At 61.6% G+C, this 18,227-nt stretch overlaps 1 protein-coding gene and 1 long non-coding RNA gene across 4 annotated transcripts; both read right to left on the bottom strand.

Moving 5' to 3' along the window:
* Nucleotides 1-319: 319 nt before the first annotated feature.
* On the bottom strand, nucleotides 320-11,561 carry TM6SF2 (transmembrane 6 superfamily member 2). Of its 3 annotated transcripts, none has more exons than XM_032092503.1 (10): nucleotides 11,427-11,561; nucleotides 9,936-10,048; nucleotides 9,005-9,102; nucleotides 7,112-7,215; nucleotides 6,171-6,253; nucleotides 5,869-5,993; nucleotides 5,692-5,793; nucleotides 5,088-5,180; nucleotides 4,881-5,003; nucleotides 320-883 (listed from the first exon to the last, which is right to left on the bottom strand). In XM_032092503.1, exons 1-10 carry the CDS (start codon nucleotides 11,513-11,515, stop codon nucleotides 677-679), a joined length of 1,137 nt encoding a protein of 378 aa, XP_031948394.1. In that variant the 5' UTR covers nucleotides 11,516-11,561; the 3' UTR covers nucleotides 320-676. The 3 variants fall into 3 exon arrangements, with proteins under 3 accessions (XP_031948394.1, XP_031948396.1, XP_031948395.1); XM_032092505.1 differs by having other exon boundaries at nucleotides 9,936-10,045; XM_032092504.1 differs by having other exon boundaries at nucleotides 4,881-5,000; nucleotides 11,427-11,558.
* Nucleotides 11,562-14,267: 2,706 nt separating this feature from the next.
* On the bottom strand, nucleotides 14,268-18,206 carry LOC116435895. The gene is made up of 2 exons (XR_004236886.1): nucleotides 17,263-18,206; nucleotides 14,268-15,048 (listed from the first exon to the last, which is right to left on the bottom strand). It is a non-coding gene; the product is annotated as an uncharacterized LOC116435895 (long non-coding RNA).
* Nucleotides 18,207-18,227: the final 21 nt, after the last annotated feature.

The raw sequence follows: 18,227 nt of genomic DNA, 5'->3' as shown, positions 1-18,227 counted from the left end.
AGCCCCGGTACAGCCCCCCCGCCCTGTGCCCACCCCCCAAAAACCCCGGTACTGCCCCCCGCCCTGTGCCCACCCCCAAACCGCTCACACCCACCCACCCCTGAGCCCACCCGCACCCACTCGCGCACCCCCTGCCCACCCGCGGGCCCCCTGGCACCCACAGGGACCCTCCCTGGCACCCCCAGGGACCCCCGGCCCAGCCGCCCCCAGCCCCTGCCCCCAAAGGGCCCGCGGGGCGTGGCCGGGGGATGCTGCGGTGGCAACCTCGGTGCCCCTCCTGGCACGGGGGCACTCGGCTGGGCACAGCGGGGACACGGGCTCGGAACGAACCTCGGCTCCTTTATTTTTCCCTGGAAAACAGCGTTTCCCTGCGCTGTCCCCACTCCTGAACCCTCCCGGCCCGGTCGGGAGCACCGGGATGGGACCGGGACCATCCGGGAGGGCACCGCGGCTCCTGCGTCCCCCACCAGCCACACAAGGACAGGGCTGGGACTGCAGCGATGTCCCCGCGGAGCATCCCGAGGTCCCCAGAGCTTTTGGGGGACCGGAGTATCCCTGGGGAATCCTCTGGGGACTCCTCTGGCAGCCGGGTCCCAGCGCTCGGAGCGGGGCCGGAGGCACCGGGCGGGATCCCCCCGGGGTGGGGACAGCGGCCCAGGGGGACGAGCAGGACACGTCACTGGTACTTCTTGGCCCGGGCCAGGCCGGGAGGATTTGGGGGAAGGAAAAAGGCCGGGGAGTGCAGGCAGCGCAGCGCCAGGAGCTGCGGGCCCAGCGCGTAGAGGACGTTGGAGAGCAAGAAGCTGCCCAGGACATCGTCGGGGGTCTGGTAGGGGAACGGGGTGCGGGAGTGCAGCGAGGAGCCCAGGTGGGTGAACTGAGCCTGCGGGCACAGGGATGGGGGGGTGGCGGCATCAGAGGGGCTCGGCCCTAAAAGGTGCAAAGCCCTGGCCCTAAAAGGGTGCAAAGCCCCGGCCCCAAAGGGTGCAAACTCCCGGCCCCAAAGGGTGCAAACTCCCGGCCCCAAAGGGTGCAAACCCCTGGCCCCAAAGGGTGCAAAGCCCCAGCCCCAAAGGGTGCAAAGCCCCGGCCCCAAAGGGTGCAAAGCCCCGGCCCCAAAGGGTGCAAACTCCCAGCCCCAAAGGGTGCAAACTCCCAGCCCCAAAGGGTGCAAACTCCCGGCCCCAAAGGGTGCAAACTCCCAGCCCCAAAGGGTGCAAACTCCCGGCCCCAAAGGGTGCAAACTCCCAGCCCCAAAGGGTGCAAAGCCCCGGCCCCAAAGGGTGCAAACTCCCAGCCCCAAAGGGTGCAAAGCCCCGGCCCCAAAGGGTGCAAAGCCCCGGCCCCAAAGGGTGCAAACTCCCGGCCCCAAAGGGTGCAAACCCCTGGCCCCAAAGGGTGCAAACTCCCAGCCCCAAAGGGTGCAAACTCCCGGCCCTAAAAGGGTGCAAACTCCCGGCCCCAAAGGGTGCAAACTCCCGGCCCCAAAGGGTGCAAACCCCTGGCCCCAAAGGGTGCAAAGCCCCGGCCCCAAAGGGTGCAAAGCCCCAGCCCTAAAAGGGTGCAAAGCCCCAGCCCTAAAAGGGTGCAAAGCCCCAGCCCTAAAAGGGTGCAAACTCCCAGCCCTAAAAAGGTGCAAACTCCCGGCCCCAAAGGGTGCAAAGCCCTGGCCCCAAAGGGTGCAAAGCCCCGGCCCCAAAGGGTGCAAAGCCCCGGCCCCAAAGGGTGCAAAGCCCCGGCCCCAAAGGGTGCAAAGCCCCAGCCCCAAAGGGTGCAAACTCCCGGCCCCAAAGGGTGCAAACTCCCGGCCCCAAAGGGTGCAAAGCCCCGGCCCCAAAGGGTGCAAACTCCCGGCCCCAAAGGGTGCAAACTCTCGGCCCCAAAGGGTGCAAACCCCTGGCCCCAAAGGGTGCAAAGCCCCGGCCCCAAAGGGTGCAAAGCCCCGGCCCCAAAGGGTGCAAACTCCCGGCCCCAAAGGGTGCAAACTCCCGGCCCCAAAGGGTGCAAAGCCCCGGCCCCAAAGGGTGCAAAGCCCCGGCCCCAAAGGGTGCAAACTCCCAGCCCCAAAGGGTGCAAACTCCCAGCCCCAAAGGGTGCAAACTCCCAGCCCCAAAGGGTGCAAACTCCCGGCCCCAAAGGGTGCAAACTCCCATCCCCAAAGGGTGCAAAGCCCCGGCCCCAAAGGGTGCAAAGCCCCGGCCCCAAAGGGTGCAAACTCCCGGCCCCAAAGGGTGCAAACTCCCGGCCCCAAAGGGTGCAAACTCCCAGCCCCAAAGGGTGCAAACTCCCGGCCCCAAAGGGTGCAAACTCCCGGCCCCAAAGGGTGCAAACTCCCAGCCCCAAAGGGTGCAAAGCCCCGGCCCCAAAGGGTGCAAACTCCCAGCCCCAAAGGGTGCAAACTCCCAGCCCCAAAGGGTGCAAACTCCCGGCCCCAAAGGGTGCAAACTCCCAGCCCCAAAGGGTGCAAAGCCCCGGCCCCAAAGGGTGCAAACCCCTGGCCCCAAAGGGTGCAAAGCCCCGGCCCCAAAGGGTGCAAACTCCCGGCCCCAAAGGGTGCAAACCCCTGGCCCCAAAGGGTGCAAACTCCCGGCCCCAAAGGGTGCAAACTCCCGGCCCTAAAAGGGTGCAAACTCCCGGCCCCAAAGGGTGCAAAGCCCCGGCCCCAAAGGGTGCAAACTCCCGGCCCCAAAGGGTGCAAACCCCTGGCCCCAAAGGGTGCAAACTCCCGGCCCCAAAGGGTGCAAACTCCCGGCCCCAAAGGGTGCAAACTCCCGGCCCCAAAGGGTGCAAACTCCCAGCCCCAAAGGGTGCAAAGCCCTGGCCCCAAAGGGTGCAAACTCCCGGCCCTAAAAGGGTGCAAACTCCCGGCCCCAAAGGGTGCAAAGCCCTGGCCCCAAAGGGTGCAAACTCCCGGCCCCAAAGGGTGCAAAGCCCCGGCCCCAAAGGGTGCAAAGCCCCGGCCCCAAAGGGTGCAAACTCCCAGCCCCAAAGGGTGCAAAGCCCCATCCCCAAAGGGTGCAAAGCCCCGGCCCCAAAGGGTGCAAAGCCCCGGCCCCAAAGGGTGCAAACTCCCAGCCCCAAAGGGTGCAAAGCCCCATCCCCAAAGAGTGCAAACTCCCAGCCCCAAAGGGTGCAAACTCCCGGCCCCAAAGGGTGCAAAGCCCCGGCCCCAAAGGGTGCAAAGCCCCGGCCCCAAAGGGTGCAAACTCCCGGCCCCAAAGGGTGCAAACTCCCGGCCCCAAAGGGTGCAAAGCCCCGGCCCCAAAGGGTGCAAACTCCCGGCCCTAAAGGGTGCAAAGCCCCGGCCCCAAAGGGTGCAAAGCCCCAGCCCTAAAAGGGTGCAAAGCCCCGGCCCCAAAGGGTGCAAACTCCCAGCCCCAAAGGGTGCAAAGCCCCAGCCCTAAAAGGGTGCAAAGCCCCGGCCCTAAAGGGTGCAAAGCCCCGGCCCCAAAGGGTGCAAAGCCCCAGCCCCAAAGGGTGCAAACTCCCGGCCCCAAAGGGTGCAAACTCCCGGCCCCAAAGGGTGCAAAGCCCCGGCCCCAAAGGGTGCAAACTCCCGGCCCTAAAGGGTGCAAAGCCCCGGCCCCAAAGGGTGCAAAGCCCCAGCCCTAAAAGGGTGCAAAGCCCCGGCCCCAAAGGGTGCAAACTCCCAGCCCCAAAGGGTGCAAAGCCCCAGCCCTAAAAGGGTGCAAAGCCCCGGCCCCAAAGGGTGCAAACTCCCGGCCCCAAAGGGTGCAAAGCCCCGGCCCCAAAGGGTGCAAAGCCCCGGCCCCAAAGGGTGCAAACTCCCGGCCCCAAAGGGTGCAAACTCCCGGCCCCAAAGGGTGCAAACTCCCGGCCCCAAAGGGTGCAAACCCCTGGCCCCAAAGGGTGCAAACTCCCAGCCCCAAAGGGTGCAAAGCCCCGGCCCCAAAGGGTGCAAACTCCCGGCCCTAAAAGGGTGCAAACTCCCAGCCCCAAAGGGTGCAAACCCCTGGCCCCAAAGGGTGCAAACTCCCAGCCCCAAAGGGTGCAAAGCCCTGGCCCCAAAGGGTGCAAACTCCCGGCCCCAAAGGGTGCAAACTCCCGGCCCCAAAGGGTGCAAACTCCCGGCCCCAAAGGGTGCAAACTCCCGGCCCCAAAGGGTGCAAAGCCCCAGCCCCAAAGGGTGCAAACTCCCGGCCCCAAAGGGTGCAAACTCCCGGCCCCAAAGGGTGCAAACTCCCGGCCCCAAAGGGTGCAAAGCCCCGGCCCCAAAGGGTGCAAAGCCCCGGCCCTAAAAGGCTGCAAAGCCCCGGCCCTAAAAGGGTGCAAACTCCCGGCCCCAAAGGGTGCAAAGCCCTGGCCCCAAAGGGTGCAAACTCCCGGCCCCAAAGGGTGCAAAGCCCCGGCCCCAAAGGGTGCAAACTCCCAGCCCCAAAGGGTGCAAAGCCCCAGCCCTAAAAGGGTGCAAAGCCCCAGCTCTAAAAGGGTGCAAACTCCCGGCCCTAAAAGGGTGCAAACTCCCGGCCCCAAAGGGTGCAAAGCCCCGGCCCCAAAGGGTGCAAAGCCCCGGCCCCAAAGGGTGCAAACTCCCGGCCCCAAAGGGTGCAAAGCCCCGGCCCCAAAGGGTGCAAACTCCCGGCCCCAAAGGGTGCAAACTCCCGGCCCCAAAGGCTGTTTGGCTCCAGCACATCCTCTCTATAGCCCTGCAGCTCTCTCCATCCTATTTCCGTCCCACTAATCTCGGGTTCTGTCCAAATCCACCGAGGCCAGAGCAATTACCAGGCACAGGAACTGCTCCACTTGCAGCCGCGGGTGAGGCTCTGCCCCCCAAAACCCAGCCCTGACCTTTTGCCGATCCCCGTGTGGGGATTTCCACCCAAATCCCGGGATTTTGGGGATTTTGGGGTTACCCCCACCTGCGCCACGGCGCCGGCGAACACCAAACTCCAGTCGGGCAGCCAGGAGCAGCCGGGCAGTGCCAGCGCGTAGATGGCGAGGATGAGGAAGGGCAGCAGGTAGAAGAGGTAGATCAGCATCTGCTGGGGACACCGAGATTGTGGCCCCAGGTGGCCCTGGTGGCACCTGGAGGGGGGGTCCGGCCCCTCCTGTCCCCCCCATCTCACCTGCACTTTGGGGTAGGCCACGGGGTCGCGCAGGTAGGGCTCGTGCAGGTGGGTGTAGTCGAAACAGGAATCGGCCGGGCAGTCCAGGACCACCTGGGATGGGCAGGGAGGTGGCCGAGGGCAAGAAACCTTCCCTGGGACCCCCGAGATCCTCCTGGGACCCCTGAGATCCTCCAGGCCACCCTGAGACCCTTCAGGACCCCCCGAGACCCTTCAGGACCACCTGGGGTGCGCAGGGGGATGGCCGGGGGCAGGAACCCACCCTGGGACACCTGAGATCCTCCAGGCCACCCTGAGACCCTTCAGGACCACCTGGAATGGGCAGGGAGGTGGCCGAGGGCAGGAACGCTCCCCAGGACCCCTGAGATCCTCCCCGGGACCCCTGAGATCCTCCCGGGACCCCTGGGATCCTCCCGGGACCCCCGAGATCCTCCAGGCCACCCCGAGCTCCTCCAGGACCCCCCGAGACCCTTCAGGACCACCTGGGATGGGCAGGGAGGTGGCCGAGGGCAGGAACCCTCCCCGGGACCCCCGAGCCCATCCAGGACTTCCCCGAGCCCATCCAGGACTTCCCCGAGCCCCTCCAGGCCCCCCCAGCTCTCACCATCCCTCTGAAGAAGGTGAAGGCTGCAGTGAGGATGAGGATGAGGATGAGGAGCAGGTCCTGGGGCCGCTGGTAGAGGGGTTTGCGCTGCTCCTCTGCCACCTGGCACAGGGAATTTGGGATTTTGGGATCCGCACCCTCTGATCCAGCCCCCCCTGAGCCCCGCTCCGCGCTCACCTGCTCGGGGCTGAGGCTCGGCAGCGCCCGGGGCTGCTGGAAGAGCCTCCGGCCGGCCCAGGCGAGGATGAGGAGGTAGGGCAGGTTGAGGAGGAAGGACGGGCTCAGCTCGGGGCTGTATTTCCCTGCGAGGGGGGAGAGCGCGGGATGGGCACGGCAATGCCAGCAGGGATTGGGAAGGGGAGAATCCCAAAGGTGAGGAAGTGTTGGGATTCCCGCTGGATCGCCGGAATCCTCCTCTTCCTCCTCCCGAGGGGTCCTGGGGGTGGGACACGGGCCCGAGCCCCTCCCCGCGGCCGTACCGAGCAGATTCCCGAGCAGGAAAACCACGGCGCTCATCAGCATGGAGCCGAGCCAGAGCAGCCCCAGGCTGCGGTAATTCTTCCTGCGGGGACAGCGGGGCCGCCGGGAGCCCCCTCCTCAGGAAATTCGGGATTCTCCCACCGCTCCGAGCTCCCCTCCTCAGGAAATTCGGGATTCTCCCACTCCCCCGAGCCCCCTCCTCAAGAAATTCGGGATTCTCCCACTCCCCCGAGCCCCCCTCCTCAGGAAATTCGGGATTCTCCCACTCCCCCGAGCCCCCCTCCTCAAGAAATTCGGGATTCTCCCACCCCCCGAGCTCCCCTCCTCAGGAAATTCGGGATTCTCCCACCGCCCCGAGCTCCCCTCCTCAGGAAATTCGGGATTCTCCCACCGACCCGAGCTCCCCTCCTCAGGAAATTCGGGATTCTCCCACCCCCCTGAGCTCCCCTCCTCAGGAAATTCGGGATTCTTCCAGGCCTTGATCCCCCCCGAGCCCACCTGGGATCACCGTGAGCCCCCTCCTCAGGAAATTCGGGATTCTCCCACCGCCCCGAGCCCCCTCCTCAAGAAATTCGGGATTCTCCCACCCCCTCCCGAGCCCCCTCCTCAGGAAATTCGGGATTCTCCCACCCCCCGAGCTCCCCTCCTCAGGAAATTCGGGATTCTCCCACTCCACCGAGCTCCCCTCCTCAGGAAATTCGGGATTCTCCCACCCCCCTGAGCCCCCTCCTCAGGAAATTCGGGATTCTCCCACCGCCCCGAGCCCCCTCCTCAGGAAATTCGGGATTCTCCCACCCCCCCCCGAGCTCCCCTCCTCAGGAAATTCGGGATTCTCCCACCGCTCCGAGCTCCCCTCCTCAGGAAATTCGGGATTCTCCCACCCCCCCGAGCTCCCCTCCTCAGGAAATTCGGGATTCTCCAGCCCCCGAGCCCCCCTCACCGCTGCCCGATGGCGCTGACCATGCCCAGGTAGAGCCCGTAGTGGACGGTGCCGTCCCAGTAGCACAGGAGGAGCCCGTGGGCCGTGCGCACGTGGGGCTCGCCCTGCGCGGGGACACCGGGAGGGGACACCGGGAGGGTCACACCGGGAGCGGGGACACCGGGAGCGGGAACATGGGAAGGGGACACCGGGAGCGGGGACACCGGGGAGGGTCACACCGGGGAGGGTCACACCGGGAGTGGGGACATGGGAAGGGGACACCGGGAGGGGACACCGGGAGAGTCACACAGGGAGCGGGAACACCGGGAGGGGTCACACCGGGAGCGGGGACACCGGGAGCGGGGGACACCGGGAGGGGGGACACCGGGAGCGGGGGACACCGGGAGGGGGGACACCGGGAGGGGGGACACCGGGAGGGGACACCGGGAGTGGGGACACCGGGGAGGGTCACACCGGGAGCGGGGACACCGGGAGTGGGGACATGGGGAGGGGACACCGGGAGTGGGGACACCGGGAGTGGGGACAGCGGGAGCGGGGACAGCGGGGGGTCACACCGGGAGTGGGGACACCGGGAGCGGGGACAGCGGGAGCGGGGACAGCGGGGGGTCACACCGGGAGCGGGGACAGCGGGAGGGGACACCGGGGGGTCACACCGGGAGGGTCACACCGGGAGTGGGGACAGCGGGAGTGGGGACACCGGGAGTGGGGACACCGGGAGTGGGGACACCGGGAGTGGGGACATGGGGAGGGGACACCGGGAGGGTCACACCGGGAGCGGGGACACCGGGAGCGGGGACATGGGGAGGGGACACCGGGAGGGTCACACCGGGAGGGGACACCGGGAGGGTCACACCGGGAGGGTCACACCGGGAGTGGGGACAGCGGGAGTGGGGACACCGGGGGGTCACACCGGGAGTGGGGACAGCGGGAGGGGACACCGGGGGGTCACACCGGGAGGGTCACACCGGGAGGGGACACCGGGAGGGTCACACCGGGAGTGGGGACACCGGGAGCGGGGACACCGGGAGCGGGAACACCGGGAGCGGGGACACCGGGAGCGGGGACATGGGGAGGGGACACCGGGAGTGGGGACACCGGGGAGGGTCACACCGGGAGCGGGGACACCGGGAGTGGGGACATGGGGAGGGGACACCGGGAGTGGGGACAGCGGGAGCGGGGACAGCGGGGGGTCACACCGGGAGTGGGGACACCGGGAGCGGGGACAGCGGGAGGGGACACCGGGGGGTCACACCGGGAGTGGGGACAGCGGGAGGGGACACCGGGGGGTCACACCGGGGGGGTCACACCGGGAGGGGACACCGGGAGGGTCACACCGGGAGTGGGGACATGGGGAGGGGACACCGGGAGGGTCACACCGGGAGTGGGGACAGCGGGAGTGGGGACACCGGGAGTGGGGACATGGGGAGGGGACACCGGGACGGTCACACCGGGAGCGGGGACACCGGGAGCGGGGACACCGGGAGCGGGGACATGGGGAGGGGACACCGGGAGGGTCACACCGGGAGTGGGGACATGGGGAGGGGACACCGGGTCACACCGAGGTGGGGAACACCGGGAGCGGGGACATCGGGGGGAGGGGTCACACAGGGAGCGGGGACACCAGGTTATACCGGGGGGGTCACACCGGGGATGGGGACACCGGGTCCGGGTCACACCGGGTCCGGGTCACATTGGGGGGGTCACACCGGGGATAGGGACACCGGGAGGGTCACACCAGGAGTGGGGACAGCGGGGAGGGGACACCGGGTCACACCGGGGGGGTCACACCGGGGATAGGGACAGCGGGTCCGGGTCACACCGGGGATAGGGACAGAGGGTCACACGGGGGTCCGGGGGTGCAGGAGCCCCGTGTGGGGTGTGTGGGGTCGGTACCTCTCGCACGTAGAGCTCCGTGAAGCCCGAGATGAGCCCGTCCTCCTCCAGCGCGATGATCAGATCCACGGCCGACACGAAGGAGAACACCACGAACACTGCAGGGACACGGGAGGCTCCGTGAGGGGCCCGCAGGTCCTTCAAATCCCAGATCCCAAATGCCTGCTCCGTGCAGGGCATGCAGGTCCTCCGAATCCCAAATCCCAAATCCCTGCTCCGTGTGGGGCCCGCAGGTCCTTCAGATCCCAAATCCCAAATGCCTGCTCCGTGAAGGGCCCGCAGGTCCTCCGAATCCCAAATCCCAAATCCCTGCTCCGTGTGGGGCCCGCAGGTCCTTCAGATCCCAAATCCCAAATGCCTGCTCCGTGCAGGGCCCGCAGGTCCTCCAGATCCCAAATGCCTGCTCCGTGCAGGGCCCGCAGGTCCTTCAGATCCCAAATCCCAAATCCCAAATGCCTGCTCCGTGCAGGGCCCGCAGGTCCTTCAGATCCCAAATCCCAAATCCCAAATGCCTGCTCCGTGCAGGGCCCGCAGGTCCTTCAGATCCCAAATCCCAAATCCCAAATGCCTGCTCCGTGCAGGGCCCGCAGGTCCTCCAGATCCCAAATCCCAGATCCCAAATCCCTGCTCTGTGTGGGGCCCGCAGGTCCTCCAGATCCCAAATCCCAAATCCCTGCTCCATGAAGGGCACGCAGATCCCCCAGATCCCAAACCCCTGCTCCGTGTGGGTCCCACAGCTCTCCCCACATCCCAAATCCCACATCCCAAATCCCTGCTCCATGTGGGTCCCACAGCTCTCCCCACTTCCCAAATCCCACATCCCAAATCCCACATCCCAAATCCCTGCTCCGTGTGGGTCCCACAGCTCTCCCCACTTCCCAAATCCCAAATCCCTGCCCTCGTCACCAATCCCACCCCTCAGGGGTCTCACCGCAGAACAGGGGATCCTGGAAGTGGCTGATCCCGCCGGTGAGGATGAGGATGAGGAGGGAGACGAGGCCGAGGAGCACCAGGATCACAACCAGCGCCGGGGACAGGGGGCTGCTGTGGGATCGGGAAGGGTTCAGCACCCGGCACGGCCTCATTCCCCCCGTTCCCCCGAAACATTCCCAGTCCCGCCGGTTTTTAGGATTAGGATCAGACCCTGCAGCCAGCACAGGTGGAGTCAGTGCCCGTCCGCTGTGGAGGGAAAATCTGGATCCGAGAATAACCCAGGGAGGAAAACCCCAAAGGAAGGGTGGGTGAGATATCCCAGCAGGGATTGGGAAGGGGAGAATCCCAAAGGAAGGGTGTGTGGGACGTCCCAGCAGGGATTGGGAAGGGGACAATCCCAAAGGAAGGGTGGGTGGGACATCCCAGCAGGGATTGGGAAGGGGACAATCCCAAAGGAAGGGTGGGTGGGACGTCCCAGCAGGGATTGGGAAGGGGAGAATCCCAAAGGTGAGGAAGTGCTGGGATTCCCGCTGGATCGCCGGGAGCCGCTCCCAAAGCCCTTGGGTTGGGAATTCCGGGCAAAGAGAAAGCGGGGCCGTTATCGCGGCCGTGACAGCGGCGGGGACGGGCGGGAGCGGGGGTGGCATCGGCCGGGACACGTCAGCGGCCCAGGGGACAGCGGGGACACTCCAGGGCCGGGATCACCCCAATTCCCTGGATTTGGGCTGTCCGGGAGCCCGAGCGGCTCTGCGGGGTCGGAACTCCCGGAGCGGGATTTAAATCCAGCGGGAAAAGCCCACCCGCAGCCGCCTTCACATGGGAACACCCGGATTGGGGTCCCTGTCCTGGGATGGACCCCCCGATCCAGGGTAGATCCAGCCCCTGTCCCGGACTGGATTCCCAGACCCTGTCCCCTGGCTGGGACACAGCTCCCAGGTCCGGATGGGACCCTGAGGATGCGACAGCGATCCCAGGTGGGGTCACTCCCCCGGCCCTGGATGGAGCCCTGTCCCAGCCCGATCCCATTCCCGGAGCAGGACCCCATTCCCCGGTCCCCATTCCCGGGAGTCCCTCCCGGTCCCCATTCCCCATTCCCGGGACTCCCTCCCATTCCCCATTCCCCACTCCCGGAGCTCCATCCCTGTCCCCATTCCCGGGGCTCCCTCCCGGTCCCCATTCCCCCCTCTCGGGGCTCCCTCCCGGTCCCCATTCCCCATTCCCCCCTCCCGGGAGTCCCTCCCGGTCCCCATTCCCAAGAGTCCCTCCCATTCCCCATTCCCCCCTCCCGGGGTCCCTCCCATTCCCCACTCCCGATTGCCGGAGCTCCCTCCCGGTCCCCATTCCCCCCTCCCGGGGTCCCTCCCATTCCCCATTCCCGATTCCCGGAGCTCCCTCCCGGTCCCCATTCCCCCCTCTCGGGGCTCCCTCCCGGTCCCTATTCCCCATTCCCGGGGATCCCTCCCATTCCCCCCTCCCGGTCCCCACTCACTCCAGGTTTGCCACCCCGCTGATGCCGAAGGCCACCGGGAGGGCGAGCAGGGGGGCGCCCAGGGCGGCCGGGCCCGCCGGGAGCTGCATCCCGGCCCCGCCGCCAGCACCGGCACCGCGGACTTCGGCCCCGGGACCGGCCCCGGGCAGCGCCCTTAAAGCCACAGAGCCGCCCCGAGGCACCGGGGACACCGGCGGGGAGCCCGCGGAGGGACGGGGGGACACGGGCAGGGACGGGGGGCAGGGGAGGGACAGGAGGGGCCTGGGAGGAAGGACAGGGATCGAGGGAAAAGGACTGGGATTCCAGGGAAGGACGGGGATCGAGGGAAAAGGACGGGGATTCCAGGGAAAAGGACAGGGATTCCAGGGAAAAAAGACAAGGGATCCAGGGAAAAGGACAGGAATTCCAGGGAAAAGGACAGGGATTCCAGGGAAAAGGACAGGGATTCCAGGGAAGGGGTCAGTGCTGGACACTCGTGGCTCGGTCCGAGGGTCCTTGCGGGCTTCCCTGAAGGATCCAACCACTCCAAGGAACTTGGAAAACTCGAGAACGAGAAGGATGAGGGTTTTTCCCTCTTTTCCAGTTCATCCCGGCGATGCTAAAGGACGCAGCTCCTCAGATCCGGGAGAGCGAAGGAGCGGAGCGGATGAAAGCCGAGCCTTTATCCCGGATTTTAGAGGGATCGCAGGGATCGGGAGCGGCCGCTCCAAGGGCTCCACATCTCGCTGGAAACTCGGAATTCCCGAGCTTTTATCCCGGATTTTAGGGAGGAATTGGAGGGATCGGGAGCGGCCGCTCCAAGGGCTCCGCATCCCGCCGGGAGCTCGGAATTCCCAGCCCTGCAAGAGCATCCCAGGGCTGGGAATGGGCTGAAAAAATTCCAGAGGAATTCCAAACTTCCCGAGCCTCCTCAGGCCCACCCCGGGGCGGCCGCTCCGCCTTTTCCCTGCTTCCCAAATCCCTCGGGAATGCGGCCCCGGCCACCCTTTGGCCCTCGTGTTCCTGGGGAATTGTCCCGGCTGGATTTTGCCCTGGGATTGTTCCCTTGGGAGGAGCTGGGACACGCCTGGGAATGGGAACAGGGAAGGATCCAGCCGGGAAAAACCTTGGGAATAAACGGGGTTCGGCGTCGGGAATTGGGAATGGGATGGGGATAAGGAAAAATGCACAAAAAGCAGCCAAAAAAACAACCAAAAAAAAACCAACAAAAAAACCCCAAAAACAAAAACCAAAAACGCGATGGAAAGAAAAAAAAAAAAAAGGGATTTTGGGATGATTTGATGGAAAAACTTCCAGCTTTTCCCAGTGAATCACATGCTTGGAAGGATTCGGAGAGGAGGGTCAGGAAATCAAGGCTGGGGTGGGAAAAAAAGGGGGGAAAAAAAAGGGGGGAAAAAAAAGGGGGGAAAAAAAAGGGGGGAAAAAAAAGGGGGGAAAAACAAGGGGGGAAAAACAAGGGGGGAAAAACAAGGGGGGAAAAACAAGGGGGGAAAAACAAGGGGGGAAAAACAAGGGGGGAAAACAAGGGGGGAAAACAAGGGGGGAAAACAAAGGGGGGAAAACAAAGGGGGGAAAAAAAAGGGGGGGAAAAAAAGGGGGGGAAAAAAAGGGGGGGAAAAAAAGGGGGGGAAAAAAGGGGGGGAAAAAAGGGGGGAAAAAAAGGGGGGAAAAAAAAGGGGGGAAAAAAAAGGGGGGAAAAAAAAGGGGGGAAAAAAAGGGGGGAAAAAAAAGGGGGGAAAAAAAAGGGGGGAAAAAAAAGGGGGGGAAAAAAAAGGGGGGGAAAAAAGAGAGGAAAAAAGAGAGGAAAAAAGAGAGGAAAAAAGAGAGGAAAAAAGAGAGGAAAAAAGAGAGGAAAAAGAGAGGAAAAAAGAGAGGAAAAAAGAGAGGAAAAAAGAGAGGAAAAAGAGAGGAAAAAAGAGAGGAAAAAAGAGAGGAAAAAAGAGAGGAAAAAAGAGAGGAAAAAAGAGAGGAAAAAAGAGAGGAAAAAAGAGAGGAAAAAGAGAGGAAAAAGAGAGGAAAAAGAGAGGAAAAAGAGAGGAAAAAGAGAGGAAAAAAGAGAGGAAAAAAGAGAGGAAAAAAGAGAGGAAAAAAGAGAGGAAAAAAGAGAGGAAAAAGAGAGGAAAAAAGAGAGGAAAAAGAGAGGAAAAAAGAGAGGAAAAAAGAGAGGAAAAAAGAGAGGAAAAAAGAGAGGAAAAAAGAGAGGAAAAAAGAGAGGAAAAAAGAGAGGAAAAAAGAGAGGAAAAAAGAGAGGAAAAAAGAGAGGAAAAAAGAGAGGAAAAAGAGAGGAAAAAAGAGAGGAAAAAATTAGGAAAAAATTAGGAAAAAATTAGGAAAAAATTAGGAAAAAATTAGGAAAAAATTAGGAAAAAATTAGGAAAAAAAGGACTTTTGGCAGCACGGAATACCCAGGGATGGCTGTGGTGGCCCATCAGCCTGGAATTCCCACCAGGAAGAGCAGGAATTCCCTGAATTCCAACGCTTCCATGCCCTGAGTGCCAGAATCCCCTGGAATAAAAGCGATTTTCCAAACCCCTCCATGCTCCCACAAATCCCCTCCTCAAATCCTGGGGGGCTCCAGGCTCTGGATTCCCAGGAAAAGCAGCCCAGGAGCGGGATCCAGGCGGGAATGGGGATCCAAGGGCGGCGCGGTGACCTCGGGCCCTGGAGTGGTGCCAGGGTTCTTATCGGGATTTCCCAATTTTCCCAAAATTCCTGGCTCCAGGCTCCCAGATTTTGGGTTTTCCCTGGATAAACCCCCTCCCTCCCCCTTTGGAAATGCTTTAATTAAAATCCAAAGCCTCGACTCTGTAATGAAAATAATTAACAAGGAATCACATCAAGTATCCAAAAGAAAAGGAACCAAATCCAGCTTTTTTTCCCCGAAAATCTTTGGAAAACAGAGCTCCGGGGCAGCCTCCCATCCTAAAAGAAATCTCCCTCTTCCCAAAAATTCCAAGGATTAAACCTAAGGAACAAACAAGTTTGATTTTATTTACAGACTCCATGAAGAAAATTTGTATTTCCAGAGGTTTTTTTTTTTTAGGACAACAAAATCCAACTGGATTTTTCCAAAGCGTGGCTGGAATTTTGTTGGATTTTTCCCAAGCGTGGCCGGAATTTTGGGTCTTCGTCATCCCAAAGCACCGGAGGTGTTGGCAAAATCCTCAGGAAGGGAATAAATCCCCCCCCGGACCCCTCAATCCTGGAATTCCCAACTGATCCGTGCTGGATCCGCCCATCCAGAGGCAGAACTGGAGGCACTGGTTCCCCAAACTCCCCCAAATCCCTTGGATTTGGGATTCCAAGATAAAATAAAGGAATCAAATCCACCCCCCCCGGAGCAGCACGAGTTTGGTGTGTGGGCAGATCCCCAAAATCCCAAATTCCACGGAATTGGGAGTCCTTGGGATTATCCCTGGGGGATTTTTGGTGCTGCTCCAAACCCTCCCCACGTCCAAAAAAAAAACCACCTGGGGAGGTTTTTCCGTGGGGAAAGCGGTGATTCCAAAACCAGCCGGATAATATCGGGAAAGAAGAGCTGGATAATGAAGTTTGGGATAACATTTCACGGGAAAACTCTTGGGAGAAGCCCTCCTCAGTAGTAAGGTCGCCGTGGGTTGTTCTGCAAAGAAAAAAAACCAACGGGAAAATCCTCAGGATTGGCTGGGGTTGGGCTGGAAGCGGCACAGCAGCACCATCCCGCTCCCATTCCCAGCATCCCGTTATCCCATTCCCACGATCCCATTCCTCACCAGCAGGTTGGGCTGGAAGTGGTCCCATTCCCATTATGCCATGATCCCATTGCCGTTATCCCATTGCCGGTATCCCGGTATCCCGTACCAGTGGGTTGGGCTGGAAGCAGCACAGCAGCATCATCCCGCTCCCATTCCCAGGATCCCGTTATCCCATTCCCATGATCCCATTCCTCACCAGCAGGTTGGGCTGGAAGCGGTCCCATTCCTGTTATCCCATTCCCATTCCCATTATCCCATTATCCCGTACCAGCGGGTTGGGCCGGAAGCGGTACGCCAGCACTGATCCCACGATCCCATTCCCGTTATCCCATGATCCCATTCCTATTCCCGTTATCCCATTCCCGTTATCCCGGTATCCTGTACCAGCGGGTACGCCAGCTCTGATCCCATTATCTCATGATCCCATTCCCATGATCCCATTATCCCGCTATCCCATTATCCCGGTATCCTGTACCAGCGGGTATGCCAGCTCTGATCCCATTCCTGGTATCCCATTCCCGTTATCCCATTATCCCGTACCAGCGGGTTGGGCCGGAAGCGGTACGCCAGCTCTGAGCCCATGATCCCATTCCCGTTATCCCATGATCCCATTCCTATTCCCGTTATCCCATTCCCGTTATCCCGGTATCCTGTACCAGCGGGTACGCCAGCTCTGATCCCATTATCCCATGATCCCATTCCCGTTCCCATACCAGCGGGTTGGGCCAGAAGCGGTACGCCAGCTCTGATCCCATGATCCCATTCCCATTCCCGTTATCCCATTATCCTGTTCTCCCATTATCCCGTTATCCCGTACCAGTGGGTTGGGCCAGAAGCAGTACACCAGCTCTGATCCCATGATCCCATTTCCATTCCCGGTATCCCATTATCCCGGTATCCCATTCCCAGTATCCCATTATCCTGTACCAGCGGGTTGGGCCGGAAGCGGTACACTAGCTCTGATCCCATGATCCCATTCCCATTATCCCATTATCCTATTCCCATTATCCCATTATTATCCCGTACCAGCGGGCTGGGCTGGAAGCGGTACGCCAGCTCTGATCCCATTCCTGGTATCCCATTATCCCGGTATCCCGGTATCCCGTACCAGCGGGTTGGGCTGGAAGCGGTACGCCAGCTCTGATCCCATTCCTGGTATCCCATTATCCCATTATCCCGGTATCCCGGTATCCTGTACCAGCGGGTTGGGCCGGAAGCGGTACGCCAGCTCTGATCCCATTATCCCATGATCCCATTCCCATTCCCGTTATCCCATTATTATCCCGTACCAGCGGGTTGGGCCGGAAGCGGTACGCCAGCTCTGATCCCATTATCCCATGATCCCATTCCCAGTATCCCATTATTATCCCGTACCAGCGGGTTGGGCCGGAAGCGGTACGCCAGCTCTGATCCCATTATCCCATTCCCATTTCCGTTATCCCATTCCCGTTATCCCGTACCAGCGGGTTGGGCCAGAAGCGGTACGCCAGCTCTGATCCCATTATCCCATGATCCCATTCCCATTCCCATTATCCCATTCCCGTTATCCCGTACCAGCGGGTTGGGCCGGAAGCGGTACGCCAGCTCTGATCCCATTATCCCATGATCCCATTCCCATTCCCGTTATCCCATTCCCGTTATCCCGTACCAGCGGGTTGGGCCGGAAGCGGTACGCCAGCTCTGATCCCATGATTCCATTCCCATTCCCGTTATCCCATTCCCGTTATCCCGTACCAGCGGGTTGGGCCGGAAGCGGTACGCCAGCTCTGATCCCATTATCCCATGATCCCATTCCCATTCCCGTTATCCCATTCCCGTTATCCCGTACCAGCGGGTTGGGCCGGAAGCGGTACGCCAGCTCTGATCCCATGATTCCATTCCCATTCCCAGTATCCCATTCCCGTTATCCCGTACCAGCGGGTTGGGCCGGAAGCGGTACGCCAGCTCTGATCCCATTATCCCATGATCCCATTCCCATTCCCGTTATCCCATTCCCGTTATCCCGTACCAGCGGGTTGGGCCAGAAGCGGTACGCCAGCTCTGATCCCATTATCCCATGATCCCATTCCCATTCCCGTTATCCCATTCCCGTTATCCCGTACCAGCGGGTTGGGCCGGAAGCGGTACGCCAGCATCATGCGTTTCCGGAAGGCCTCGTACTCGTCGTCCTCCTTGGTGAGCTCCGCCGGGCGCTCGATCCCGAATCCCGCCCCGTCCACGGCCGTGGTGCCCCTGCGGGAAAAGCGGGACAGGGAACGCTCAGAGCTCCCTTTGCCCCGGGAATTCCCGTGGGAATTGTCCCCCCCGAGGCGTTGCTGGATCTCCGTCCCCCGTCCCAGTGCCTGCGATGGGTTCCACGCCCTGGGGAACGGCCAATCCCCACTTCCTTCCCTCTGGAATGGCCCCAGATGGGATCAATCCCATCTTTCCTCACCCATTCCAGGAGCAGCAGGGATGGGTCATCCCCCCGGCATGGGCAGATCCTGCCTTTCCTTTGGGAATTCTGATTCCCTGTCCCGTCCGCTTGGATCCTCCATGATCCTTGGGGCATTTTTCCAGCCCAGGAGCTCCAGAGATTCCAGGATTCTGGAATTTCACTCCAGGACATCTCTGAACCCACAACCACATTCCCAGTGGGATAAATCCCGGGACAGAGGAGCAGAAATCCTTGGAAAAGCTCTTTTCCATTTCTACAAGGCTCTCCCCTCCCAAAAATCACCTGGGAATATTCCCAATTCCCAAATATTTTGTTTGGAAGTCCAACCAGCAGCTGATTCACCTAAAAAAAAAACCCCTTTGGAATAGTCCAAGTGGGATCAAATCCCAACATTTCTGGGCATGGAGCGATGCCAGGAGTTGCAGGATCACAAAGCTCTGATCCCAGCTGGAATATCCTCCTCTGGATGTGTTCCTGAACATTCCCAGGAATCTCTGATTTTAAGGATTTAATCCTGGGAGAGGGAAGGTGCAGACAGGAATTCTCCTTTTGGAGCTGCACCTCCCTATGGAAATTGGGATTGGAAATTCCGGATTCGGGGCTCGGACACAATTCCTGCACCAGCTACAG

The sequence above is a fragment of the Corvus moneduloides genome, chromosome 28 (genome assembly GCF_009650955.1).
Source record: "Corvus moneduloides isolate bCorMon1 chromosome 28, bCorMon1.pri, whole genome shotgun sequence".
Lineage (NCBI taxonomy): Eukaryota > Metazoa > Chordata > Aves > Passeriformes > Corvidae > Corvus > Corvus moneduloides.
This window is presented reverse-complemented; position numbering and strand designations above follow the sequence as displayed.

Bases quoted from the DNA above. Each gene is read 5' to 3' on its own strand.
- TM6SF2 (XM_032092503.1), bottom strand. From the start codon at position 11,515: ATGCAGCTCCCGGCGGGCCCGGCCGCCCTGGGCGCCCCCCTGCTCGCC. The intron at 6,254-7,111 runs GTGAGGGGGGCT...CTGTCCCCGCAG, and splicing joins GTCAGCGCCATCGGGCAGCG to GAAGAATTACCGCAGCCTGG. The intron at 5,181-5,691 runs GTGAGAGCTGGG...TGCCCATCCCAG, and splicing joins TCACCTTCTTCAGAGGGATG to GTGGTCCTGGACTGCCCGGC.